The 24,369-nt window shown below is 45.1% G+C and overlaps 1 protein-coding gene across 3 annotated transcripts in view; it reads right to left on the reverse strand.

The window, feature by feature from the left end:
• Positions 1-24,369, reverse strand: part of SGCD (sarcoglycan delta) — a 341,024-nt gene that overhangs the window by 115,893 nt on the left and 200,762 nt on the right. For 2 of the 3 annotated variants that reach the window (XM_065643760.1, XM_065643761.1), the window contains exon 3: positions 22,163-22,348. In XM_065643760.1, coding sequence (XP_065499832.1) covers positions 22,163-22,348 — 186 coding nt within the window. The remainder of the gene's footprint in view (positions 1-22,162; positions 22,349-24,369) is intronic. The other variant, XM_065643762.1, reaches the window with a different exon arrangement.

Here is a 24,369-nt window from a genome sequence, read left to right on the forward strand (position 1 = left end):
GGATGGAGACCGAGATGCACAGATCTGCTGGGACCAGGAGGAGGTAGACAGAGAAGAAACCAAAGAAACAATCATTCTAATTAACAAATGCAGCATGAGGCTCATATCTCATGGCATGATCAAAACTTTGCAGCATTTATAATCAAAGCAGCCTGTGTTCGTTCCCTGGCTGGCTCCCCGTTTTGAAGCTGAACTTCCCTTACATTCAAGGGCTCAGGAAGAGAAATCCGGTGCAGAGCTTACTCCTTTTATTTATGAACTCCTACTCAGTAGACTTCAATCTTGCAAAGTGTTTAAGCTTATGCAAAGTCTCTCTGAAGCAAACGGGACTGTTCACATGCCTGAAGTGCAGTCCTTTGCTGGATCAGGGTGGCAGCTCACTTCTTGTCAGTCTTCCCGAGCTCTATACATTCTGTTCAAACATTTACTGAGGCACACGGGTTAGTGTTAAATATAGAAATCTCTCTGTTCACATTTTTTTTTCTCCGAGACTGTCACACACTGCTGAGTTTCAGAGCAGTGCTGTGCACAGATCTGCAGAGCACAAGGCTGTCACTGCTCGTCCACCATGAAATGGTGGGTGCTTGGAGAGGTGTAAGACAGATCATCTCCAAACTTATAAATATGAAGAAAAAGCTTTCCATTCGGACCCACTAACTGCTACTCACTTATAGCAAATCCACATTAGAACATCTTACGCTGTCCCTGTCAATAATTTGGCTGACTATAAATCCTGAGCCATTTGCTGGGTTTGTGCTCCTCTCTATAGGAGGATGACTGAGAGGTCTGTATAGACTGATCAAGCGACCCATTAATATTTCACAGCTGGCCTTGGATTGACTGGCTGTAATTATTCCATAGATTAGTTTTTCATTTGAAGTGCAGCTGATCATCCATTACTTTCTCCACGGCTTTGAAGGTCCAATAATTCCAATTATTTTTATCAACAGGAGACAGGTAAACTGGCTCTACGGAAATCTTCCCTGACATGGGCACCGAGTAGGTCACTGGAAGCCCACATCCATTACAAGTCCACTCTTGAGAGCTGAGATGATTGTGTACAGTAGCAAACTCTCTTTGATTTTCCAAACTAGAACACACTATGCAGTACTTGTGGGAACGGCTGTAAAAACCTGTAGCTTTGGTCTTGTGCTTAAAGCTGGCGGTCACTCAGCTTTCCTGTGTGCTCAGTCCTCTTGGACAGGACTGGACCATCAACTGGTTTCCACTCATGGAGATACTGGCCAAATCTGTAAGTATTCAAAGAATAAAGCCTTGCAGTGCCACAGGGCAACAATGGCCAATCTCGTCCCTGAAGGCCACGTAGAGTCTTCTTCACTAATCAACTGCCCCACCAGTCGCATAACGTAGTCCAGACCAGTCCACAGGCTCTGAGCTCCTGGAGAGCTGTAGGTGGCTGAAGGGACACAAGGGTGACTGTCTCATGTCAAGGGCATCTGCTGAATCCAGATACTGAAACAAAGGATGGCTTTTACAAGGCATCATAGCATGAATTTTCTGCACTGTTCAGAGCAAAGAAAGACTTTCGAGCTGTCCCACATTTCTTGTCAGCCTTCTCTTTGCATATAGCACCATAACTTACAGGAGAGAGCTCAAAACCTGCAGCGGCCCAAACACTGAAAATTAAAATGACAGGAAGGGTTCACCATAAAATTGGCAATCGGATCCGGTCTGCAAGTATGCATTTAATCTTGGAAACATTAGCTGGATTGAACCTGACTGCTGGTGAGTTATTCCCCCTTGCTTGACTGGAAGGTCATAAACATCTCTGATATTAATGGCCTGGCGGAAGTCAAGGCTCCACACGGATGGACTTGTTCTCTCCCCACTCCTCATCCACCGAGAACTTTCTGCTCCACTTGTTCAGCAAGTGGGCACTTTGAATAACGTGGGAAAATGCCACTTATCTATTCATAGGGTTCCTCCATCTCACTGCTGTAGTTTGCTTCAGGACAGCATTTTATTCTGCACCTATTTTTCTTAACCTAAGAGTCCGTTTAAGAGATCTGTTCTACTAAATGATAGTTCTGGTATTCACTGCTCTGCTCTAATAGCAGCTACAGTTATTTCATCCTTTCAGAAGGAGTGAGATGGCTTCTCTTTGACTCAGTGGGAGGGAAACTTTTGTGATTTTTTTTCATGCCATTGCTTGAGTGTGTGCATTGCAGCAGCTTCCCTTACATTAGGACCTGGCTAATCAGATTAACAAAGTGAGGCGGTGGGGCAATTCCTTTCCCCATTATTCTGATCAAGCTCTTTCTTCTCCCCAGCGCCACCCACAAGCGAAGTGACTGAATGTGTGTGCAAAGTATGCACCGCCCTCTGTGTTCCTTTATATAGTACTCCTAACACAACTCCAAGCTCCACTAGGAACGCAGAGGCAGTGAGACTTCAGCGGAATACGAAGCCCAGAGGCAGATGCAGAGAGGTACGTTTGGGACATTCTCCTCCGCAGACTGCATTGCAGCTACCGCCTCTAACCTCCGCTGCTGCTGATCCTCGGGAGGTTCATGCTTTGCCATGATGTGAGAGTCTGCGTGCTCCTACGCAGCATCGTGTGGAGACATCCCTCCCCAAAACACGGAGGCATTTACAGCCACCAAGTCCCAGCTTTCTGTGGGCAGGTACTGCATGTCTGTGAATGCTGAACTGGGTTTCTCCTCTCAAGGAGCCACTTGTAAGTCTGAAGACCCAACTTTGCCAAGTGCCCATAACAGCCTTACCTGGAAGCCAGGCTTTCTTCTGCAAGACACAAGAGACTGTCCCTGCACAATGCATTCATTTAAAATACTTGGAAAGTGCTATAAAAAAGTGCCCTTATTTCAGCTCACCGAGTATGAAATACATGCATAATATTCAGGAAAGTTACAAGGAGATAATTTTATTGGCTATTATATCCCATCTTACTGAGTCCCTGAAGGCACACTTGACAATCCACCAAGCGTAGACCCACTCCAGTGAGTATGTCTACATCACTGCTTTAAAAAAAAAGAGCAAAAAGGAGTCCTGGGAGCAACCAAGAGCACAGCACATTGCCACATGGCCACACAGGGGCGTCCCAGGTGACTTGCAGACCCTCCTGCAGCAAGAGCTCCCGAGCACAACTGCTGCCATCCAAAATTGCCTCCCAGCACCTGAGCCACCTGGTCTGCAGAGCTTCCCACGGGTTCCACAACCCCCAGGTGACGGTCTCCAGACGTGGCTTCGGGCTGAACTCCCAAGCTTTGCTGTCTGGAGGGGCAACAGGTTTTGCATCGGGAGTTTGCTCATCCCAACGTGCGCCCCGCTCTATCTGGGAAGCCAGGGCAATCAAATATTTAACATCTTGAACAAGAGCACTCCCAGCTAAGAGGAACAGCAATTAAAGACCTGCTGACTCATCAGATATCAAAGGGGAAGCGACACAGTGGGGAACAGAAATATTCTGAAGGAGCCAGACGTTTGCAGTGCACCAGGCCAGGAATCCACATTAACAGCATCCCAAACGAGCTGGGAACAATGTTTGCTTAAAATCCCCCGTGGGAAGCTGCATCATCAAGAGGCGAAAAAACAAAGAAAAATGGGTATTTCGCAATTTATAAAGAATATACCCTCTTTCCCGCAATAAAAATGACGGAAGATGGCAGTGTTACAGTCCTAGATGCCTGGAATCTGTCTGTACACCACAAGAAGCAATTCAGATATTTTGGAAAACATGCTCTTTCAGCTTCCTCCGCAAGCTTGCGCACTTCTATGTGCATACATCAGGCATGCACGTATATTTTAGTATGGGGCCAGTCCTGGTGTTTCTGCTCAGGATCTGCTCATGTGTGTGCTGCTGGCTGCCCTGAATCAATGCCCTGACTGGAGGAAGATGTGCTTGGGTCTGATCACAGATACTGCATCTTAAGGTCACACCTGATTTTGCTCGAGCAGAAGACTGTGTGTGTAATCATTGAATTGGCACACTGATGACACTCAAGGAAAAGGATTAGACGGCAAACCTCAAGTCCAATTAACTCACCCCTGAGCCTAATGAAAGCAAAACTGGACCTGAAGGCATTAATATCCACCTGAGCGCAGCTGCTGTGGGTACGCAGGTTCTGTAAGTGCCAATACTATGTGAAGTGACTCAGAATTTTCTGTGCTTCATTGTCAGGAGCCGCTAAAAATCTAAGAAATTGAGAAGTTCCTATAGTTGACAATGCTGAACAGATACCTACTACATATTTACACAGGTGTACAGATAAGCGTGTGGCACCGCTCACTGGTCAGCAGCCAGGCAGGCAGCAGCACAAACTGGGCAGGAGTCCAAATCTTTGCAATTACTAAACAGATTTAGCACCTTCATTGCTGCAAACCCATGCTTAAAAGCAAGTAACTGCACAAGTCTGTACAGGACTAGTGACTTACAACTTATCAGCCGTTCCTTTGGGAAAATGTCCTTTATGTCACTGTATGTACCTCTCCAAACGTCATAATGGAAGACAAACTTCCTCACGGCAATATCAGAAGTGTGATTTACAAGCCACACGGGCAAGCCAGAGTTGCTGTTTCCTTCTGCTCCAAAATGTTGCTCCGCTTCCTTTTCCATAAACCTTTCTGGTGTCATGAAAATATCCCCCCAAAATTACCCACCTGTAGAGACGATATTGTGATTCCACCACCAGAAGAAGGTCACTTGAGCAAGTCTGTATAACTCAGTTCAGGTGTTCATTTTTAAGTTTGGCTAACCTTAAAGCAAAGTGCCCTTTAAGTGCATATCGCTTTAGCTCTAAAATATTTAATCATTAACAATTTAAAGCAGAAAGGAATTTAAGTGAGTTAGACATCCTGTAATAGGCCTTTTGACTAGGGCCATTAGGAACATTTTGGTTCAGTTCAGACATAATTTATCATCCTGAGTGGAATTCACCTGAAAGGCAGGCAGCGCCTTCTGCTCTTGTGGTTCTTCTCTTAAAAAAAAAAAAAAAAAAAAAGAAGAAAAAAATCCATTCAGCTTTTCTGATTTCCTTAAGAGTTTAAGGTTATGAACACCAGATTGCTTCCAGCTAGGCATTTACTGCTGTTTTTAATGGCCAAAACCTATCGGAAACCTCCTGAGGCTAAATACAGAGAAGAGAGCAAAAAGTAATCATTTTATATTCCAATCCCTGGTAGGAGAAACCTGCTGAAAGAAGGTTAAAGCACTACAGACCAGTAGTCTCCTTACCATTTCTAACTCACCAATTAATTATCGCAGCTTGGCCGGTTCCAGAGCCAACACGCAGCTTTGCTGACTTCGGGGCACCCACGAAAGCAGCAGAGCTACCCTGGGACCTCTGCAGCAGCACCCCCCAACACTAACGTACTTCTGGATAGCGACAGTAAATTAAGAAAAGGGCACAGCTTGGCTATTAAGTAGCAACAGGGCCATAAAATAAGACATTTCAGAATCTATATGTGATTTTTAGGCTGGTGTCAACTTACAGTGATGCTCCAGTTATTCTGTGGAATAGAAAGTCTGACAGCCTTTATAAGCATGGCTCATTTTTATATGGGAAACATATAAAAATGCTGATGCATTATACTGTTGTATATAAACATGAAAAATAGCAAAGGTAAGCCAGAAAAGGTTTAAGTCCTTCAGAATTTAATAGAAAAAATATCCAGCCATCTTTCTGAGTGATTACAGAAAATTACAACCTTATCAAAGAACTGTGAAAGATAACAAAAAGCTGCTAGGATGGACATGTTCTCTGCTTGTTTTAGTAGATTCTGAATGTCATTTCTGCCGAGCCATAGCGATTTCATTGCTCTTAAGTTTTAAAGATTTTTTTTTTTCCCTATACAGAGAAGCACGGAAAGGGCATGAAATACCTAAAATACATCTCAAAATACCTGCATATAAAAATTCCGTATTCTCACATTACACTGCAAAAACTGACATGTATTACCTCTGTCCCCTCCCCATTATTTAAATCATCCATGCCACCACATTTCTTTAACAGAAGGCATGGACTGTCCCAGTGCTTCGACTGCAGAAATCTGGGTACAGCTGGGCTGGCAGGTGCCAGCACAGGAAAAATATGGTTTTGAAAAGGAAGGTTCATTCCTGTGATTATAACAAGGTGATGTTCAGTGCCTGACTTGGCACAGCTGTGAATGATTTTGAATGGAACTAAGGTCAAGAACGATGGGAACTTATTAATAATAAATATATCAGATTGGCTGTTAATTTTACTAGTGAACACGGGTGGACAGTGAGGAAGCAACTGGCACGCTCTGACTCAGAATTTTAAAAAATCCTGATTTACTTATTAAGACTCAATGGAGACACCTCTGATCAGGCTCCTCATCCATAAGATTAAACAAAGAAGGCACAGAAAAACAGTGATTGAGCAACAGACAACGGTAATAAAGATCACACCACATCCACTGAGGTCATTGTCCTTTATCCCTATGGCAGAGACGACGACCGGCTGCTGCTGTGTGACTGCAGCCTGAAAGTCCGGGCAACTGCTCTGCTTCCACTTTTTATCGTTTTAAAGGATTTTCATGGGGGGTTGGCAGCTTTGGTAACCGATTAGTGTATATTACTCAGACAATTCACAGGGCTTCTATAAGCCAGAAGGAGTCAAGCTGGGAGATCTGCTTTCTGCTCTAAATATAGCAGCACAAGAAATGAAATCCAAGTGCCAGATTTCAGTGGGATTTCCCAGGGTGAAATGCATTGCACACATGGCTCATTAGAGACCTTTAAAACAAAACCAAGAACTACAGATTGCACCAGTGTATTCCCTTCCTGGTGCTGTTACTGAAGACATTTTGGATGAATGGTGGTCATTTCCCCACCATGAATCTCATCATCTCTCTACACGTGTTTTCAGTGAGCATTTCAGCCAGCTCATCCAATATGAACATCAGTTGTAATTGTGAATAAGCAGTGAATTTAGCCATGTAACTTCAGATTTCTTATTGAACGGATTAATTTTAAGAACAGAAAAACATGAAATGAGGAAAATGAAAAAAAGAAATGAGTAAAAGAGACCAATTTGCTCTTGCCTACTGGGGTTCATGTCCAATTGTCCACCATTTCCAGGGTCCTGTGCCCTGTTTCCAAAGCTGGGAGCCTGCTTCTGTAAGACTTTGGAGCACAGAGTCGTGGTTGTTTCCAGCCATTTCTGCCCACAGAGCTCTCTCAGGTCCTTGTCTGTCTTTTGTACTGCATAAATTCCCACAGCATCTATGTATTTGTTTTAAACTGAGAAACTTCATAGGTGAGTGAAATCCATTTAACATGTCACCCTGTAGATTATTAGCATTTCTAATTGACTGGATACTGTTTGTATTTCAAAGTTTAAAACCTTTTCCTTAGCAGCTTGCCTTCCGGAGCTGTACGCTGCCAGCCTGTTCTTCTCTCCTTTACACCTGTGCAACCCAGAAGTGATGCCATGGATTTACACCCCTGTAAGAGGGAGAAGAACCAAGCCATCCATCAAGAGACTGGCTACCCCATGTTTACTTCGCATATTCTACAGGGGAAAGGGAATTAACTGCCTTCCCAGCCCCAGGCACTGATCCCACCTGCAGAACAGATTTTCCCCCAAAGCATGATGCCCTTCCCTCATGCAGACGGCTCCTGTACAGGAATATTTCAATGCCTTTCATTTTGATGTGTGCAAATTTACTTTAAGTTCCAGTGAGTTGCTCTGGCTGGTACCTGGGAGGATGGGAAACGTGATCACGGTGCTACTCCCGTGGGCAAGGGAGCACAGAATGCTCCAGGGTCTTTACTGGCCTCAGTTTCCCCATACAGAGAATTGTTATTTCAGCCCTGAATATGTAAAAGACCCTTATTTTCAGCTCAAGGAAAAAAAGGACTGACAAGGCAAACTGTTGTGCAGAAATGCTTCCTATTAGAAGAAACGTGTCATAGCAATAAATGTAGCTCCTCTGGGAAGCAGAAAGGAATTAAACACATCTGCCTTCTAACATACAGGGCTTTTCTTGGGCTACATATGAGACTGAATCATTTATAACACTAGCAAAGACAAACATCTTTGGTCAATAGGTCTTGACAAGTAACTTCAAATAAAAATGATATTTGCCTTATAATCTATACCTGTTGGACAACTGAATTGTTCCCCCTTCTAGAAAACAGAGTTTTCCGTAAAACCACAGCAGAATTGCTGAGATCCACCCAATCTTCCTATAACTCGGCCATCAGCTGCTCAGGCTTTTATGCAAACCTTCTATCAGTCTCTGTTGATGACATCTCTCCAGAAACAAGTGCTTGATTCGGAAGTGGTTTGTGTACACAAATATATAATTAGCAGGAATTCCCTTTCTAGCACGCAGGGGAAGTAAAGACTGTAAAAGGCATTTGACTTGCTAGTTTCCCAGAAGAAAATTCTTCAATGTCTCGTTTTGAAAGGTTAAATATTTGTTGTCAGGAACAATACCACCCTACTAAATTATTGGAATCGAAATCAGCACCTACACATCTATATGACTTGCACCTACACGAAATACAAGTATTTCACTGCTCTGCATACAGAACTCAAGCACTTTCTAAAATGAAGAGGTGCACTTTGCTACTTGTGTTTGCTTGCTAAGAAATAACAGAGGCAGGTCACACTTTTTCATGTATTTAACTGTAGCAGCAACTTCAAAAAATATGACTGATGTGCCACTGACAAACAATGACATTTCCATTTCTGACTCACCTGTAGCCCTCTAAGAGGTCACTCTGAAATATTTCAGTCCATCTAGAGATATTATGTGTTTCAGCGTACATTAAAGAGAACCTTCAGGATAAGAAAAAGCAGAAATCGGATGCACATCCTTGCTGACTTATGCAACACAAGGCGTTAATGAACAATGCAAGAACACAGGAAAGCAGAATGCTGCTACGGTTTTCAACACCGCTATCTTCAGCAGAAAGGATAAACAGCAGCAAATGGCCATGTCTGCTGCCACAACATCCACACTTTTATTTTTGTCACGCCTGTTTTCAGATCTGTAATACGAGGAAGGATTTTAATCGAGCAGAAGGGTGCAATCAGAGCGCCTGTGCTGTCAGAAGCGGCACAGAAATGCTGACAGTCATAATCAGGCAGGACGTGTAACTGAAGTGCCACGTTCTCGAGTCTGAGGTGGTGGCTTTAACGCGAGGTTCTGTGCTCCCCCCCAGACTCGAGGGCTCCCATCGGAGCCCTCTGGCCACAGCTCACCCTTCTGTGCCAAACAGACACTGTGGCGCCTCGGCGTGGGGAGCGGGACCGGTCTTTAACACCCATGCTACAGATGGTGGCTTATAAAACGTCATGCCTGCTTTAGGGGCACACTCCATGCCCCAGGATTACCGGGACAAGGTGCTGGCAAGTATCCTAGAAAAGGTTGCCAGTGCCCATATTCCCATGTTGACACCAGCTGCCAAGCTACAAACACTTTGTCATGAGAAGGATCAGGTTCTTGTAGAAACAAAGACTAAGCCTGTGGACTTGGAGTCACGTACAGGTGTGGGAGCAGGGAGATGTCTGAGATGTTCCCAACCCCAGAAGCAGCATTGCTGCTCAGCCCCACACACCTCGAGCTGGCAGAGCCCCTCTCCTGTGTTTCACAGGACATAGGTCAAAAGGCTTGACAGTGAAGTCAAAAGGCTTGTAATTTTTTTTCTAGAATAAGCAAAATACAATCGGAAGGCAACAAGAACTGTACAAAAACAGAAAACCATGATGGAAATGAAACCACCAGGAGGACTTAGGCAAGACACGTGCACCTGCACCCATCTGAGAGGGACATCGTCACAGAGCATGGCCAGTTTGGGAGAACTGTGCCCTTGGACTTGTCACAAACATACCATGAACTGGGCTTTTCAGTAATTAGACTTTAAATTTAGGTGGTTAACCCAAGTGAAGAACCATTTATTAGGACCTCAGTCACCTTAATTGCATAAGGATAAAATGATTTCCAGGGACCCCATGTGTGGCAGTAAACTTTTCAGGTTTGTTTGGTTTTTTGGGTTTTTTTTCTTCTTCTCTTTTTCCTGTGGTGGGGTGGAAACTCTAAAGACTTCAATTAGAAGCAATTACTGGAGATGTAGAGGCTTCTCTGAGGTTAAGCCACCCTTCGTTTTCTCCACAGAAGCCTTTAATTAAATGCAAATAATCACAAATTTCATATAGCAGATTGCCATAATTTCACTATTAGTTACTGGATCTCATTTAAAAAGGAAAGAGGTGGGCAGTAGCGCTGGGCGGACGTGAAATAATGAGAACTCAAGAGGTCAAGGCTGAACTACCTGCATAAATCTATTCCTCTTCTATAAATTTGTCTGCAACCACATCATTTCAGTGTTAGCAGGTTGTCCTTCATGCAAGTGCATTGGAGTGTAGTCCCATAGAAACTTGGGCCTCAATACAAATAATTACTTCAGTCCATCTTACCGTCGGCCACGGCAGTGAAGGTAGGATGTGTAATGGGTAAGATGTAATTGAACTGGAAATGACCAGAACTAAAATGCAAGCTATGATGAATTCAAATGGTATACTCAAGCTCATCTCCATAGCAGAGCTCTGGAAGAATAGGCACACGAAATGGCAGCAAGTATTTTAAACACATCTATCAAATCAGGTATGGTAGCGTGTAAGTAGAGAAAAGATAATATAGCATCTGCGGGAGGGGAGGGAAAAGACGGACTCCACACAACCACAGGTCTGTAATTCTGTCCTCAAAATCACCAGTCTTTAGAGCTGGTTCTGACAATTACAGAAAGTAAATAAATGCATACAGCTGCAGAGAGAACATGCCACTTTTACTCCCTTTGTTCAGTCACACACAAGGTTATCACAGCTAACGGGCAGCAGTTTGCCCTCCAGCTGGGGCTGCGCCCAAAGAAGGTGAAGGTTTCCGCTGCTCGGTACTTCGCGCTTTGCACAGTCATGCTGTCTCTGACCCCTTTCCACAGATTATGCTACAACCCAAGATGCAAACCAGCAGGGGTTCAGGACTGTACGCCAAGAAATGTTTTAAGCAGCAGCTTTCTGAAAAGCCGATGGCTTTGCAGTTCCCGGGACGAGTCGAAGGAGGGACGGTGGCTACTCCATGCAGCACCTCAGCCTTCAGGCAACCACGCAGAAGAGGTGCTTCAGAAGAATGGTATTTTTGTTATAGCAATGGCTGCTGAATTTTCAAAGCTGAGAAGGTCATTGCTTTCTGCCAGACAGAGAGTTCAGGAAGCACAAGAGGAAAAAAAAGCGCAAGGAAGAGAAGCAGCAGTGAAAACTCACTCTGTGGCTCAGCATGGCATGCCATTTCTGTGTGGATTCCCAAATTAAATCATTTCTCCCACTGTACTGTGAGAATATGGGGAGGGATCAGATTGTAAGCTATTCAGAGGACTAACTGATTATTGGCATTTCAGGAGAGAGCTTGTTTCTGTTCTTTTGCACATTTATAATAATACCTTTTACATGTTCTCTGAGAGACAAATCTCTCTCTGCTTTAGAACTGCTAGTCTGAAGATCTTTTGTTGGCAATGAGTCGAATGCTAATGTGAAATATCTTATTTCCTCAGATGAAAGGGAAGCCGAGCACAATCCCCTCTGGAGGGAGGTGGCGGAAGGTGGGATCCGGGATCAAGCGTTTCTGACTCACCCCTCCTGCGCAGCCCACCCATCCCCTCCTGGCTGTTCGCCGGGTCCTGCTGCTATCGCACCAAGGTTCCCATCGCCCTGCGCAGCAGGGACAGGGGCGCCAGCAGATGGGACACTCTCTGTTCAACGGCAGTAACGCCTGGAAACGAAGCGCTATGCCAGAGACCAAACGCTCAGTCACATCGCAAACCACCCAAATCCCTGCTTCTCTCCTCCCTTCTCCACCTATTTTAGTCCCTCTGTTCTTGGAGGGGCCAAACAAAGCCATAATGTATTTTTAATGTATTTTCCTGCTGTGAAGATATGCAGGAGACTGGCTATTGAGGCTTGACAGCATGGCCCATACAGCACACCTGCCAGACGATGTTTTGCCTGTTGTGTGCATTGAACGGCAGGTATGGGGAAAGTTGCTGAGTCTCCGACCGCTGCCTTCAAATCAGCAGTGGTACTAACCAAGAGATGCTGGGTATCTGGATTTCAGGGCTAAAGTCTCGAGTGTCTGGTACGAAAACAGCACCAATAAAAAGCTTTTTCTGCCATGGGAACATTTATAATATCTCACACTCCTGGTGAGTAGTAAGTACAGAGCTTATGCAGCAGCTTCTTCCACAGTAGGGATACTAATAAATAAGATTGCTTTCTTCTGCCTCTGAAAAACAGAGAAACGAAATATGTTTGAGATATTTCCATCTCCTGGACACGTGCTTCTGTTCAGGTGACTTGAATATGAACGGTGACTTAGAAACAATTGAGAAGTGAGAGCTGGAAGCCTTTACGTCGAGATGGAAGCACAATCACGTAAACCTCAGTTCTTCACAAAACCCAACCCAAAAGATTAGAGGGAAAAGGGCCATCTGCCATCCTAAGACCTAACACCACAGACTGCCTTGTGCAATAGCCAAAGAATAAAAGCAAAGAGTTACTGAAATGATTGCAGTGCAGCATATCCAGCCATTTAGTGGTACTAGGGGAAGACTTACTACTTCACTATTTCTTTTGGTCCCATGACATATCTGTAAGCATCTCCAATGCCACAGCAGGCCTCCGAAAATTCAGTGCTTCAGCAGAGAGTAGAGACAGTGAGGCAAAAATATGGGTGCTTTTCATCACTTTTCTGCAACAAGGAAGATGAAAGCCTTATGTCCTTATGCTGGCTGAGAAAATGTGGTATTAGGGTGATAAAAATGAAATATTATCAGAGATTGAGGTTTTCAAAGGTGTAGCACTAGAAGAAACTGATGCATATGTAACTCAGATAACTCAGCAAGTCATCAGTACCAAATGCTTTACACTCTGGAGGATGCAGCAATGAAGGGGTTAAACTTGCAATAACATCACACAATGCCCTATTAAAACTGACTATATTATTCTGCACTCCAAAGGAGTGAAGGCAAAAAAGTACTATATGTATCTTTAAAAAAGATAAGTAATCCCAATTGCTTTTCATACAGAAACAATAACTCTCTAGGAATGAAATTCAGGTCTCTAAGAAGAGTAAAAGAAAGCATAACACATTTTTTCCTCAATAAGGGAGGAAGGAAATTAGAATTTAGTATAAAAACCTGCCAATAAAAAAACATTACAGAGAAGGCTTGATCCACTGATGTCACTGCCAAGACTCCTACAAAATTCCAGAGGGTAAAGACTTCACCCGTAGAAACTTCTTCACTTAACAGTACAGTCACTCACAGCATTGCTGGTGTTGTCAGACCTCTACAAGATTAACATCTTTATATCAGAAGATGCAGTCCATGTGAATGAGGAAAGAAGGGAAATACACAAAGCTCTTGGGTCATGCAGTCTCAGAACAATTACTTGTTTTATAAAAAAGAGCAACACGAATTAGGATGGAAAAGCACACAGTTTTGTATCCGTTTGTGTGTGAGGGAGAGGAAAAAAAACCTTTCACTCTTTCCTCCTTTAGGATATAGTAACATTAATTCTAACTCTAAACAATTTTAGCTGACTGATTACAGTTGTGTTACAAAGCAGAAACTGAAAAGCAGATCTGATTTCTCTCCCATGTTGGCCTTAACCATTGCACCTAAAGACACCCCAGAGAAATCATGAAAAGGGACTATCAAGTGCAAAGTCATTTTATTCTGAGGCCATTTTTAATTAAAAAAAAAATTAGAACAAAGTCTGTTCCTTTAAATCATTAATAAAAGCATCCTGCCTGTTAGGGCAATGAGCTTTCCTAACTCTAATCCATCTTTACTGCTGTGTTATTACCCTACTGTTTTCCTGTAATTAAAATGCGGCAGGTAGTTTACACACAAGAGGGAGTAATTGTATTGGAAATAACTGTTCATAACCAAGTTTTAAAAGCTAATTTTTCTTATCAACTTTTAATAAAGAAAGCAAGATAATAATGATATTTAACATTTGTGCCACCTACAGCAGCATTTTGTCTGTCTAAATTGCTAACATTTCATTCAATGATGCTAAAACATACCTCATCAACTCTGAAAGCAGCCTGCAGCAAAAAAAGGAAAAGTTTGAACAATTACAGAATCACAGAATGTTAGGGATTGGAAGGGACCTCAAAAGATCATCTAGTCCAATCCCCCTGCCAGAGCAGGAAAACTTAGGTGAGGTTACACAGGAAGGCGTCCAGGCGGGTTTTGAATGTCTCCAGAGAAGGAGAATCCACAACCCCCCTGGGCAGCCTGTTCCAGTGTTCCGTCACCCTCACTGAGAAGAAGTTTCTTCTCACATTTAAGTGGAACCTCTTGTGTTCCAGCTTGGACCCATTACCCCTTGTCTTACTGTTGGTTGTCACCGAGAAGAGCCTAGCTCCATCCTCGTGACACCCACCCTTTATATATTTATAAACATTAATGAGGTCACCCCTCAGTCTCCTCTTCTCCAAGCTAAAGAGACCCAGCTCCCTCAGCCTTTCCTCATAAGGGAGATGCTCCACTCCCTTAATCATCTTTGTGGCCCTGCGCTGGACTCTCTCCAGCAGTTCCCTGTCCTTCTTGAACTGAGGGGCCCAGAACTGGACACAATATTCCAGATGAGGTCTCACCAGGGCAGAGTAGAGGGGAAGGAGAACCTCTCTGGACCTACTAACCACCCCCCTTCTAATACACCCCAGGATGCCATTGGCCTTCTTGGCCACAAGGGCACAGTGCTGGCTCATGGTCATCCTGCTGTCCACCAGGACACCCAGGTCCCTTTCCCCTACACTGCTCTCTAATAGGTCATTCCCCAACCTGTACTGGAACCTGGGGTTGTTCCTGCCCAGATGCAAGACTCTACATTTCCCCTTGTTATATTTCATTAAATTTTTCCCCGCCCAACTCTCTAGCCTGTCCAGGTCTCGCTGGATGGCAGCACAGCCCTCTGGCGTGTCAGCCACTCCTCCCAGCTTGGTGTCATCAGCAAACTTGCTGATAGTACACTCAATTCCCTCATCCAAGTCATTGATGAATATATTGAACAGTATTGGTCCCAGAACTGACCCTTGAGGCACTCCACTAGATACAGGCCTCCAACCAGACTCCGCCCCATTGATCACAACTCTCTGGCTTCTCTCCTTCAGCCAGTTTGCAGTCCACCTCACTACCCGATCATCCAGTCCACTCTTCCTCAGTTTTGCCATGAGGATGCTGTGGGAGACGGTGTCAAATGCTTTGCTAAAGTCGAGGTAGACCACATCCACTGCTCTGCCATCGTCAATCCACCTTGTTACGTCTTCATAAAAGGCTATGAGGTTGGTCAAACACGACTTCCCCTTGGTGAAGCCATGTTGACTGTCCCTGATGACCCTCTTATCCTTGATATGTCTTAAGATGGCACCAAGGATAAGGTGTTCCATCACTTTCCCAGGGATGGAGGTGAGGCTGACCGGTCTATAGTTGCCCGGGTCCTCCTTCTTGCCCTTTTTGAAGACCGGAGTGATATTTGCTTTCCTCCAGTCCTCAGGCACCTCTCCCGTTTCCCAAGACTTGGCAAAGATGACGGAGAGCGGTCCAGCAATGACTTCAGCCAGCTCCCTCAGCACCCTCGGGTGCATCCCATCTGGACCCATGGATTTATGGATGTCCAGATTGCTTAATTGCTCCCTAACCCAGTCCTCATCAACTGAGGCAGACTCCTCCATTGCCCTGCCTTCCTCTGGGGCCTCAGGGGTACGGGGCTCCTCAGGACAGCCTCCGGCAGAGTAGACAGAGACAAAGAAGGCATTCAGTAATTCTGCCTTCTCTGTATCTTCTGTCACCAGGGCACCCACCCCGTTCATCAGTGGGCCTACATTGCCTCTGGTGTTAGTTTTATCTGCCATGTATTTGAAGAACCTCTTCCTGTTGTCCTTGACCCCTCTCGCCAGGTTTAACTCTAAGGAGGCCTTAGCTTTCCTAGTTGCCTCCCTACATCCTCTGACAACAGCCTTATATTCTTCCCAAGTGGCCAGCCCCTCCTTCCATGATTTGTAAACCCTCCTCTTCCACTTGAGTTTGCCCAGCAGTTCCCTGTTTAACCACGCAGGTCTCCTGGCTCCCTTCCTTGACTTCCTGCGCATCGGGATGCACTGATCTTGAGCTTGGTAGAAGCAGTCCCTGAAAGTTAACCAACTATCTTGGGCGCCTTTACCCTCAAGCAGCCTTGCCCACGGGATTTCCTCCAGCAACTGTTTGAAAAGGCCAAAGTCGGCCCTGCTGAAGTCCAGGGTTGCAATTCTGCTCGGTATTCTGCTCCCACCACAGGAGATTCTGAACTCCACCATGTCATGATCACTGCAACCAAGGCAGCCCCCCACCTTTACTGCTTCGACCAGACCCTCCTTGTTAGCGAGGACGAGATCCAGCAGCGCACCTCTTCTAGTCGGCTCCTCCACCATTTGCATCAGAAAGTTATCGTCAATGCACTGGAGGAACCTCCTAGACTGAGGCTGGCTGGCTGAGTAGTCCTTCCAGCAAACATCAGGGTAGTTAAAATCCCCCATAACAACCAGAGCCTGTGACTGTGAGGCCACGCTCAGCTGCCCGTAGAAGGCCTCATCAACTTCCTCACCCTGATCTGGTGGCCTGTAATAGACTCCCACAACAGTGTCACCCCTGCCAGCCTGCCCCTTAATTCTCACCCACAGACTCTCAACTTGCTCCTCAACCGCACCTGGACAGTACTCTATACATTGCAGTTGCTCTCTCACATAAAGAGCAACTCCACCACCACGCTTGGCTGGCCTGTCTTTCCTGAAAAGGGCATAGCCATCCATGACCACATTCCAGTTATGTGAGCTGTCCCACCATGTCTCTGTAATTGCCACCAGATCATAATCTCCTGACCGAACGCAGGTTTCTAACTCCTCCTGCTTATTCCCCATGCTGCGCGCATTGGTGTACAGGCATTTCAGGGAGCGAGCCGAGTACACCGATTTCACCCTAGGGGCCTGGGGGGCCTCCCAGTCTTTATTGATTCCAGTGTGCTGCCCCACTGATGCAGGCCCAGCTACAACCCCATCCCCCTTCAAATCTAGTTTAAAGCCCTGCAAATGAGCCCTGCTAATTCATGTCCCAGCATCTTTTTACCCCTGTGGGATAAACCTTTCCCACATATCACTGACCGGACTGGTGTCTTATAAAACCAGCCGTTATCAAAGAACCCAAAGCCCTGCCTGTAGCACCAGTAATTGCAGTAATTTTTTCCTGTTCAACTGAAATAATAAAATATGGTTGAACCTCATGCTAAGGGACCCAAACCTTCAAAAAACCTTGTGTGGTTCTGGAAGGAGAACAGAGTTTGCATGTGCTGTGGTTAGGGAAGAGCCCAAGCTCAGCCTGACCAGGCCAGGAAGGGAAGATCTCCCTTCTCTGCACCCAAAGGAAGACGGAATGAGGCAGGTCATTGCCTGCCCATTTCTACATTGCATTTCCTTGAAAGCACGCACACAGATGGCACGAGCAGCCTGCAGAGATTTGCACGGACCTGGAAGCAACACATGCTCTCCCAGTTTGGAGGACGATGTTAAGTTTGGCTTGTGAAGGGCCTCCTGATACCAAAGTTGCAGAATATTTTCCTTACAAAGGCGATTCTGGAGCCTTTACTTTAGATGATCCTTATAAGATGCTTCTCAAGGAATTTCAAGCCTTGCAAGCTGATTAAGGGAAAAATACTATTTTTCCATTTATCGTTGTTTACAGTCTATCAGAACGTGCGATATATAGGACTACAGAATGCCATATGCAAACAGCTTCTGTCCCAAAAAGAATATAATCCCAAACACATGAACTGGCAGCTATGCATAAAAACACCAGGGAAGTGCAAAGGATAAGCAAAGGGTCCTCAGTGGTTTGATGGGCAGTCAAGTAGGTGGATGCTTGCCATTTAAATGCAGCCACAATGGGACACAGTTCTTGTCTCTCCTGTTTAGAGGTCCTCCGGCTGCCTAAGAGGCAATAAAGGGGTACTAATGGATAACGACTTAGACTCCTAACACTGTTTAAAATACAAGGCATTGTATGCTAACCTTGTGGAAAGAGGTGAATGCACTGGCATTGCCCATTAGCTGAGACTTCTGAGCCTTGTACTGTTCAAAATAAGGACTGTTTGTATAAACACAACTTTTGTTGTAATATTCAGAAATTAATACAACAGGAAGCTTTTAAAAATGGTTTAAGCTCACTAGTAATAGCTGAAATAGAGATCCCTGGAACATCATAGCCATACAGCATAAAAGATGCATGTGCTTATACACAGTCATGGGCAATCCTACTGCTAAAGAGCGACATCACTGGATGCTAATGCAGGTGGACCATAAAGAGGAAGGTATTTCAGAGCTCTGGTTCCAGCCTCGTAATGAGATTGGCACGTATGAACCCTTGCAGGGGCTGTGCCAGCCTCAGCTGAGCTCTGTGCAGCTCGCGGCTGAGCCCCTTCCCCACGCTGGTGTGACAGCAGGACACAGCCCACGCCTGTCCTGAACACGCACACCACGTCACACACAAAGCCCGCAGGCATTGGGGCTTCCTCTCCAAACCCAGTATGTGCAAACCACATACTTGTATGAGGCACGTCCAAGATCTACCTACATATCATCGGAAAGATGAGTGCTGGGTGATGGTTTCTACCTCAATTAGGTTAGGTCACCTTCGGGGTGCATTTGGGTTTCAGCCCAAATCGGTGGCTTCGGTCCAGATTCATTCTGTGGTTTGGCTTAAAAATTAAAGTAACGTTTAGAGGTAGAAACCTTCACAGAGCTTCCCACAGTGCCAGAGCAGCACAGCCCTGATATGAACGGATGGGATAAATGGACCTGGCTATGGGAACCAGGCGTGGGACAGGCAGATGACATCTGAGGTTGCCTCTAGGCCTGTTTTTCATACAGCCTGTGCCTGATAAAGGCATTTACAATAAATCGAGGATCAAACACTACATGAGAAGTGAATGACTGCGCCAGAGGATAGAATAGACAGTGACCAACTGGCCCCATGTGAATGTGACACTGCTCTGACAGCCCTTTTGCAAAAGCAACAGCCACACATAAACTTGTCTAAGTCTCGAATGTTCAAATAAAAGCAAAACCTAGAACAGATTAGTGATGCCTTGCTTATTAGAAGTCATGGATTGGAAGCTTATGGTTTGATTTTAGGAGAGTTGTCTCCTGGAGCTCGAGCAAGCAGGGAGCGCAGAGGGGAGAGAAAGGGAGTCCAGGGCTTGATGTGGAACTGGAGTGGATGGGTCCTGCTACAACGTGCATGAAAAGGTGCGTTTTTTTCCCTGACATTGTCTTGCTTCATCTCCTACTCCCTTCTCCGCTCCCCATTATCAGCATTTAAAACACCCCCGTGTTTTCCCGAGCAGGTTTGCTGTGGTCATTAAAATACTGTGAGCACTTACTGGCTGTAATGAGCGCTCATTAAATTCAGGTAAGTGCCAGGACCATCCTGTGGAGCTGAAGAGACTCAGCTTCTGGGAGGAGAGCTCAGGGATGGGAAGATACTAGAAATAACACATTTTCCACAAGAACAGAACTACAGTCTTTCCCCTCCATTTTGCTTTGCAAGCACAAGGGTAACTCAGACCTGCTAAGCAGCAGCTACTGCTCACTGAGTACTCGAATCATCCCCCTGCCCCAGAAGGACTCTCAGCTCCTCTTATCAGAACAGGAACAAATTAAAGATTTTTCCATATTTGCATCTCCTCATTTGAGAATTTTCCTACATTTGTTATTTAGAGATAAAAGTCTGCCTCTAAAAAATCACTTAGCAAAGTGGTTTTCTCAGCCTCAGGGAATGGTGCAGGAGGGATTGCAGAGCAGGATCCAGAGCAGCTGCTGAGGCTGCCGGAGCAGCAGGAGATCAGGAGATGAACGGGTGCACATCGGGCCAAGGATCACATTTTACATGCCCTGTTCTTATATTTATTTCCAACTGGCTGTGTCAGAGACACACACCCCGACTAGTGTGGCCATGCCTATAACCATAAAGCTGTTCCCGCTGCAGGATTCGGTGCTACCATCTGTGTTTTTATCAGCAAGTGCTGTTCATCGCCTACTAACATTAAACGATATGAATTAACTAAAACTATATATAAATATACTTTACCTTGGACTAATCCCCCAATCGATCAGAGGGCAAGTGGCTATTTTAAGGAAACAGAATCAGACAAGAGCTTGAAGATCAGCACACCCCCAAAAAAGCCAGTTTATATCCTAGTGGGGTGGAGAGAGCTGGAACAGGGAGATTTCTGTACATATCCCTAGGAGATGACCCTTCTGCAGACAGCCTGCAAAAACCAGCAGGCAAAATGCAATATGTCAGGAGAGGGCAGCGAAAGAGAAAGGAGCAGAAAAGCTCACTTGGCTTCCCAAGCAACCTGTAGAGAGTTGACTGACCACCACCAAAGAGCAGAAAGCATGGGACCAACATATCAAAGTTCTGTTATTTTTAAAGAAATAAAGTTGCACTCCTGGAAAGTGAAAATCTGAAATCTTATTATTTTCTGCTCGGCTGATACCCATACCACTGCCTGTGTGATGACCAAGTCTTCCATCACTTCAGAAATACATATTTTTCAACTACATTAATCTAAAGACCACAGTTCAGCACAAAATGTGTACCAAAATGCCATCAGTTTTACAAGATTAAATAACTGGTCTGGTTAAGCATTAATTGCTCCATTTTGGCTCACTCTTCACCCACTCACAGGAGCTTTTTGTGGATTACTGCTTTGTAATTGCTTGCTCCCTAAGCACACATGCATTGCAATCTTCTGCACACCTTGACAGCACCCTGGTTAGAGAAAATGAATGCTACATGTTCCCCTGACACAGCATTTTGTCTGCTGGATACAGTAAGTCAGAGATTGTTTACTCATCTTCTCATGGCCCATTAATGACATAATGTTGGACACAGCTGTTCAGGGCTTCACAAGACCAAAGCAGGGAAAGAAATGCGGGGAGACTTCAAACACGCTGCTCACAGCAGAGCCTGGTTGGGAAAGTCCTTGAAAATAGTCTAGGGGAATTTAGCCTTCCAGCTCTCTCATGAAGTAAACCCAGGATTAAAGCCTCAAACTTAGTTTCTCCTGAAGACTCAAATGATCTTAAAATAACTCCATCTGACCAAGGTGGCGATGGCTGCTTTGAAGAAGAGGGGACCAGTCATTTCATTTTCATGCTGCTCAGCCAAATTATCTACTGCAAGACGAGGACCTGCCACATATAAAGGCTCACTAGCCCTGGAAGTGGGGTGTGCCTGGTTCATCATGCCCTGACTTTGAGTGTGTCTGAGCAGAAGAGGTGAAGCTCACCCTGTAAAAAGGTAATTTAAGTTCAGGTCACCCCTTAATATCTCAAAAAGAGTTTGAATGGAGTTCAAAGTGATGCACAGAGTGCTCTGGGCCCAGGAGGTACCATCTGCCCCAGTGCAATCTACAACTGCCCAACGTTCTTCTAGGGGTTTTTCTAGGGGGTCAGTGCAGCAAGAGAGAGCTGCTGGCAGGACTGATGTGCACCAACCACAGCACAACGAGGATAAAGACATGCTCCACCTAAATACCACACCCAGAGAGCCACCCTGAAAATTTTATTTTTCTTCATGCAGCTTCTGGAACCACAGCATTACGGAACAATATGAACCTTCCCTAAGCAAAAGGCAAATCAAGTTTCTCGACTTTTCAGTCATGGAGAAAAGCAGAAAAAGTCTGAGAGAAAGGCTCAAGCCCATTCCCACACCCCAGTTCAAAACAACCTATTTCATTAATTTTAAAACACTTTATAATTGAAAACTGGGGGAGGGTGCTGTATGTTGTTTACATATATACATGTGTATATATATATATAGCAGGTAGGAGGAACATGATTTGCAACGCTGAGATGATTTCTCAGCTTGCAAATACTGCAAACATCTCCAGCAGAAAAACAGGATCATGGAGCAAATTTGTGCCTCCCTGTAGTAAGGGCTACCCATGGCAACTAAACCACCCCGTTATCAAAGCTGTATCTGAAGTCATGATCAGAGGAAAGACCATCACCCTCCCTCGTCTTCCCCACACCTTTCAGGGTAACCCCTACTTACAATTGTGAAGTTCATAACCTTCAGAATCCAGATGGTCATAGCAAGGTTCACCAGGATTAAAATCATTAGGAGCAGCACAAAGAAATAGAGGCATCTCTTCCTCCAGCCATAAATCCCCACTTTGTATACCTGGGGTCCTTCCGAGGTCTGCATGGTGCTCCGGTGCGCGTACTGTTCCTGAGGCATCTGAAACGATCACAAAGAAACAACCACGTGTATTAAGGAGCAAGAGAAAGCCAATGACAAAAACTGCTTGTGTCTGCCTCTTAAGAGGGTTTTGTTTTTAATTTTTCAGAGTTTACCAGCTGGGCAGCATCTCTTTTGATGTCTTGGGTCTGCATTATTTTCATTTTTGCTTATGGTATGCAGGAACATACCAAAAGAGAATTTTATGTGTTAAACGTATAGATTTATTTATAAATACACGTGAGCACACTGTCTAAAGGTATCCTATGGAGATGACTCTCAAGTGACTCTCTTCACTGCCCCAGGTTTTGCAAGGCAGGCACTCCAGGGCCTCTGAGGATCCTGAGGGGAAAATTTTGCATGCATTTGGTAAAAGCAGTTGAGTTCAGCAGTTTGTTTTGAAGATGCAATATTACTTCTCAGAGGCTTTAATTTAAAAAAAAAAAAAAAAATCACCTCGAATAAAATCATTCCTTCCAGCCGAGGAAAAAAAGGCAAAGGGGAAATGTTTGCCTTTCTCCCTTCCTGCACCCCAATCTTTCTTAACCAAGTAAACCTAAAGCACAAGGTTCACCATTTGCCACATCCCTAACAAATTATCCCCAAATATCAATGCTGGTTGAACAAGGAGTGTGACACCCTGAGCAGGCCTGGCATGCTAGGACAACACCGGGGACCAAAACCAAGGAGAGAGGGAAGGAAGGAAAGTCAGCACTGAGGAAAGCAGCGCGGCCACGAAGAATTTGCTTTTTGGTCCCCGTTAGTCACCACCGTCCCCCCTCCTGCAGCCCAGTACCCGGCTGGCTCTGGGCACTCAGGGATCTGGCGGTCCCCACCACTGATGGAAACAGACGGGTGCTTTTAAACAGCATTGCAACCCGCTGGGACGGGGGTGCAGAGCACAGCACAACGGCTTTATGTGCACGGGGCTGTGATCGTGGAGTTATTTTGTGCCACACAAATCAAAGTATTCACATTCTCACTCTTCATATTTGGGGTGCAGAAAGCCACTTTCACCAGCTTCTCCCGGTGATCAGTTTCTTAATTTTTCAGACTTTTTTTGATTCACAGACTGAGGATATCATTTCATCTCTAATAACACACAGTTTGCTGAATGTTTTGCATTTTAGACTCTAGACAGATAAGAAGCCACCAACCACATTCTTGCACTACTGATTCAACACACCATGGGCTTCTTCCTCAGGGTATCTGGCATCGACGTTTGTATGCAGTGAATTATAAAATTCACATAAAAGGAGGAAACAATGCACGTTCCTCTCTGTGGAAGTGTGGTCTGTGAGGGCAGAATGAGACAATGGTAGAAATTAGATGCTCATTGATAGCAGCTTATGTTTGTTTACCATTAGTTTTCCTGTTTTCTTCCTTACTTTTTTTGGTAATAGCTTCATACTCCAGCAACAAGTAAAACAGAGCATGCAGTTGGCGGTGGAGCAGAGCCCATTGCAGGCCGATGAAAGGCGAGTTTCTTCACAGCATAACTTTCATGCCAATAGCATTGCACCAGGGATGAAGTTAACGCTTTATCTTTGCTGCTCCAACGCTGAAGCCCACACATTTGAGTCAAGGGCTGCCTGAAGAACCAGTTAAATTTTTTTTAACCTTTCACCACTCCAAAATTTGCTAAGACCTGTGTTTTCTAACACTGCTTGGTGTTATCACCTGCAGCACAGGGGATCTGCCACCTCTCCCTTCTTCCACAAGCCTTCACTCCCCACCCAGGCTGAAACATGGTCTCGGGTGCAAAGTAAATCCATTCAGCCACTAAATTCTTTTCAGATCAGAGGCACTGACACGTCTCTCGATCCGGACGTATAAAGCAAGGCTGACTTAGCGACATATTCAGGAAGGCTGCATTTAGCCCAGGGAGGCTGGTGTGCTCACATCCCTGCTCTCATCCCGACAGCGATGCTCCTCCAGAGGCTGGAGGTGCCCATGTGCCTCCTTCTCTAGTGTCAGGAACTGTGTTAATCCCCCACATGCAAAATTCAGGACAGTGGCTG

This window comes from Caloenas nicobarica, chromosome 13, assembly GCF_036013445.1.
Source record: "Caloenas nicobarica isolate bCalNic1 chromosome 13, bCalNic1.hap1, whole genome shotgun sequence".
Classification (NCBI taxonomy): Eukaryota; Metazoa; Chordata; class Aves; order Columbiformes; family Columbidae; genus Caloenas; species Caloenas nicobarica.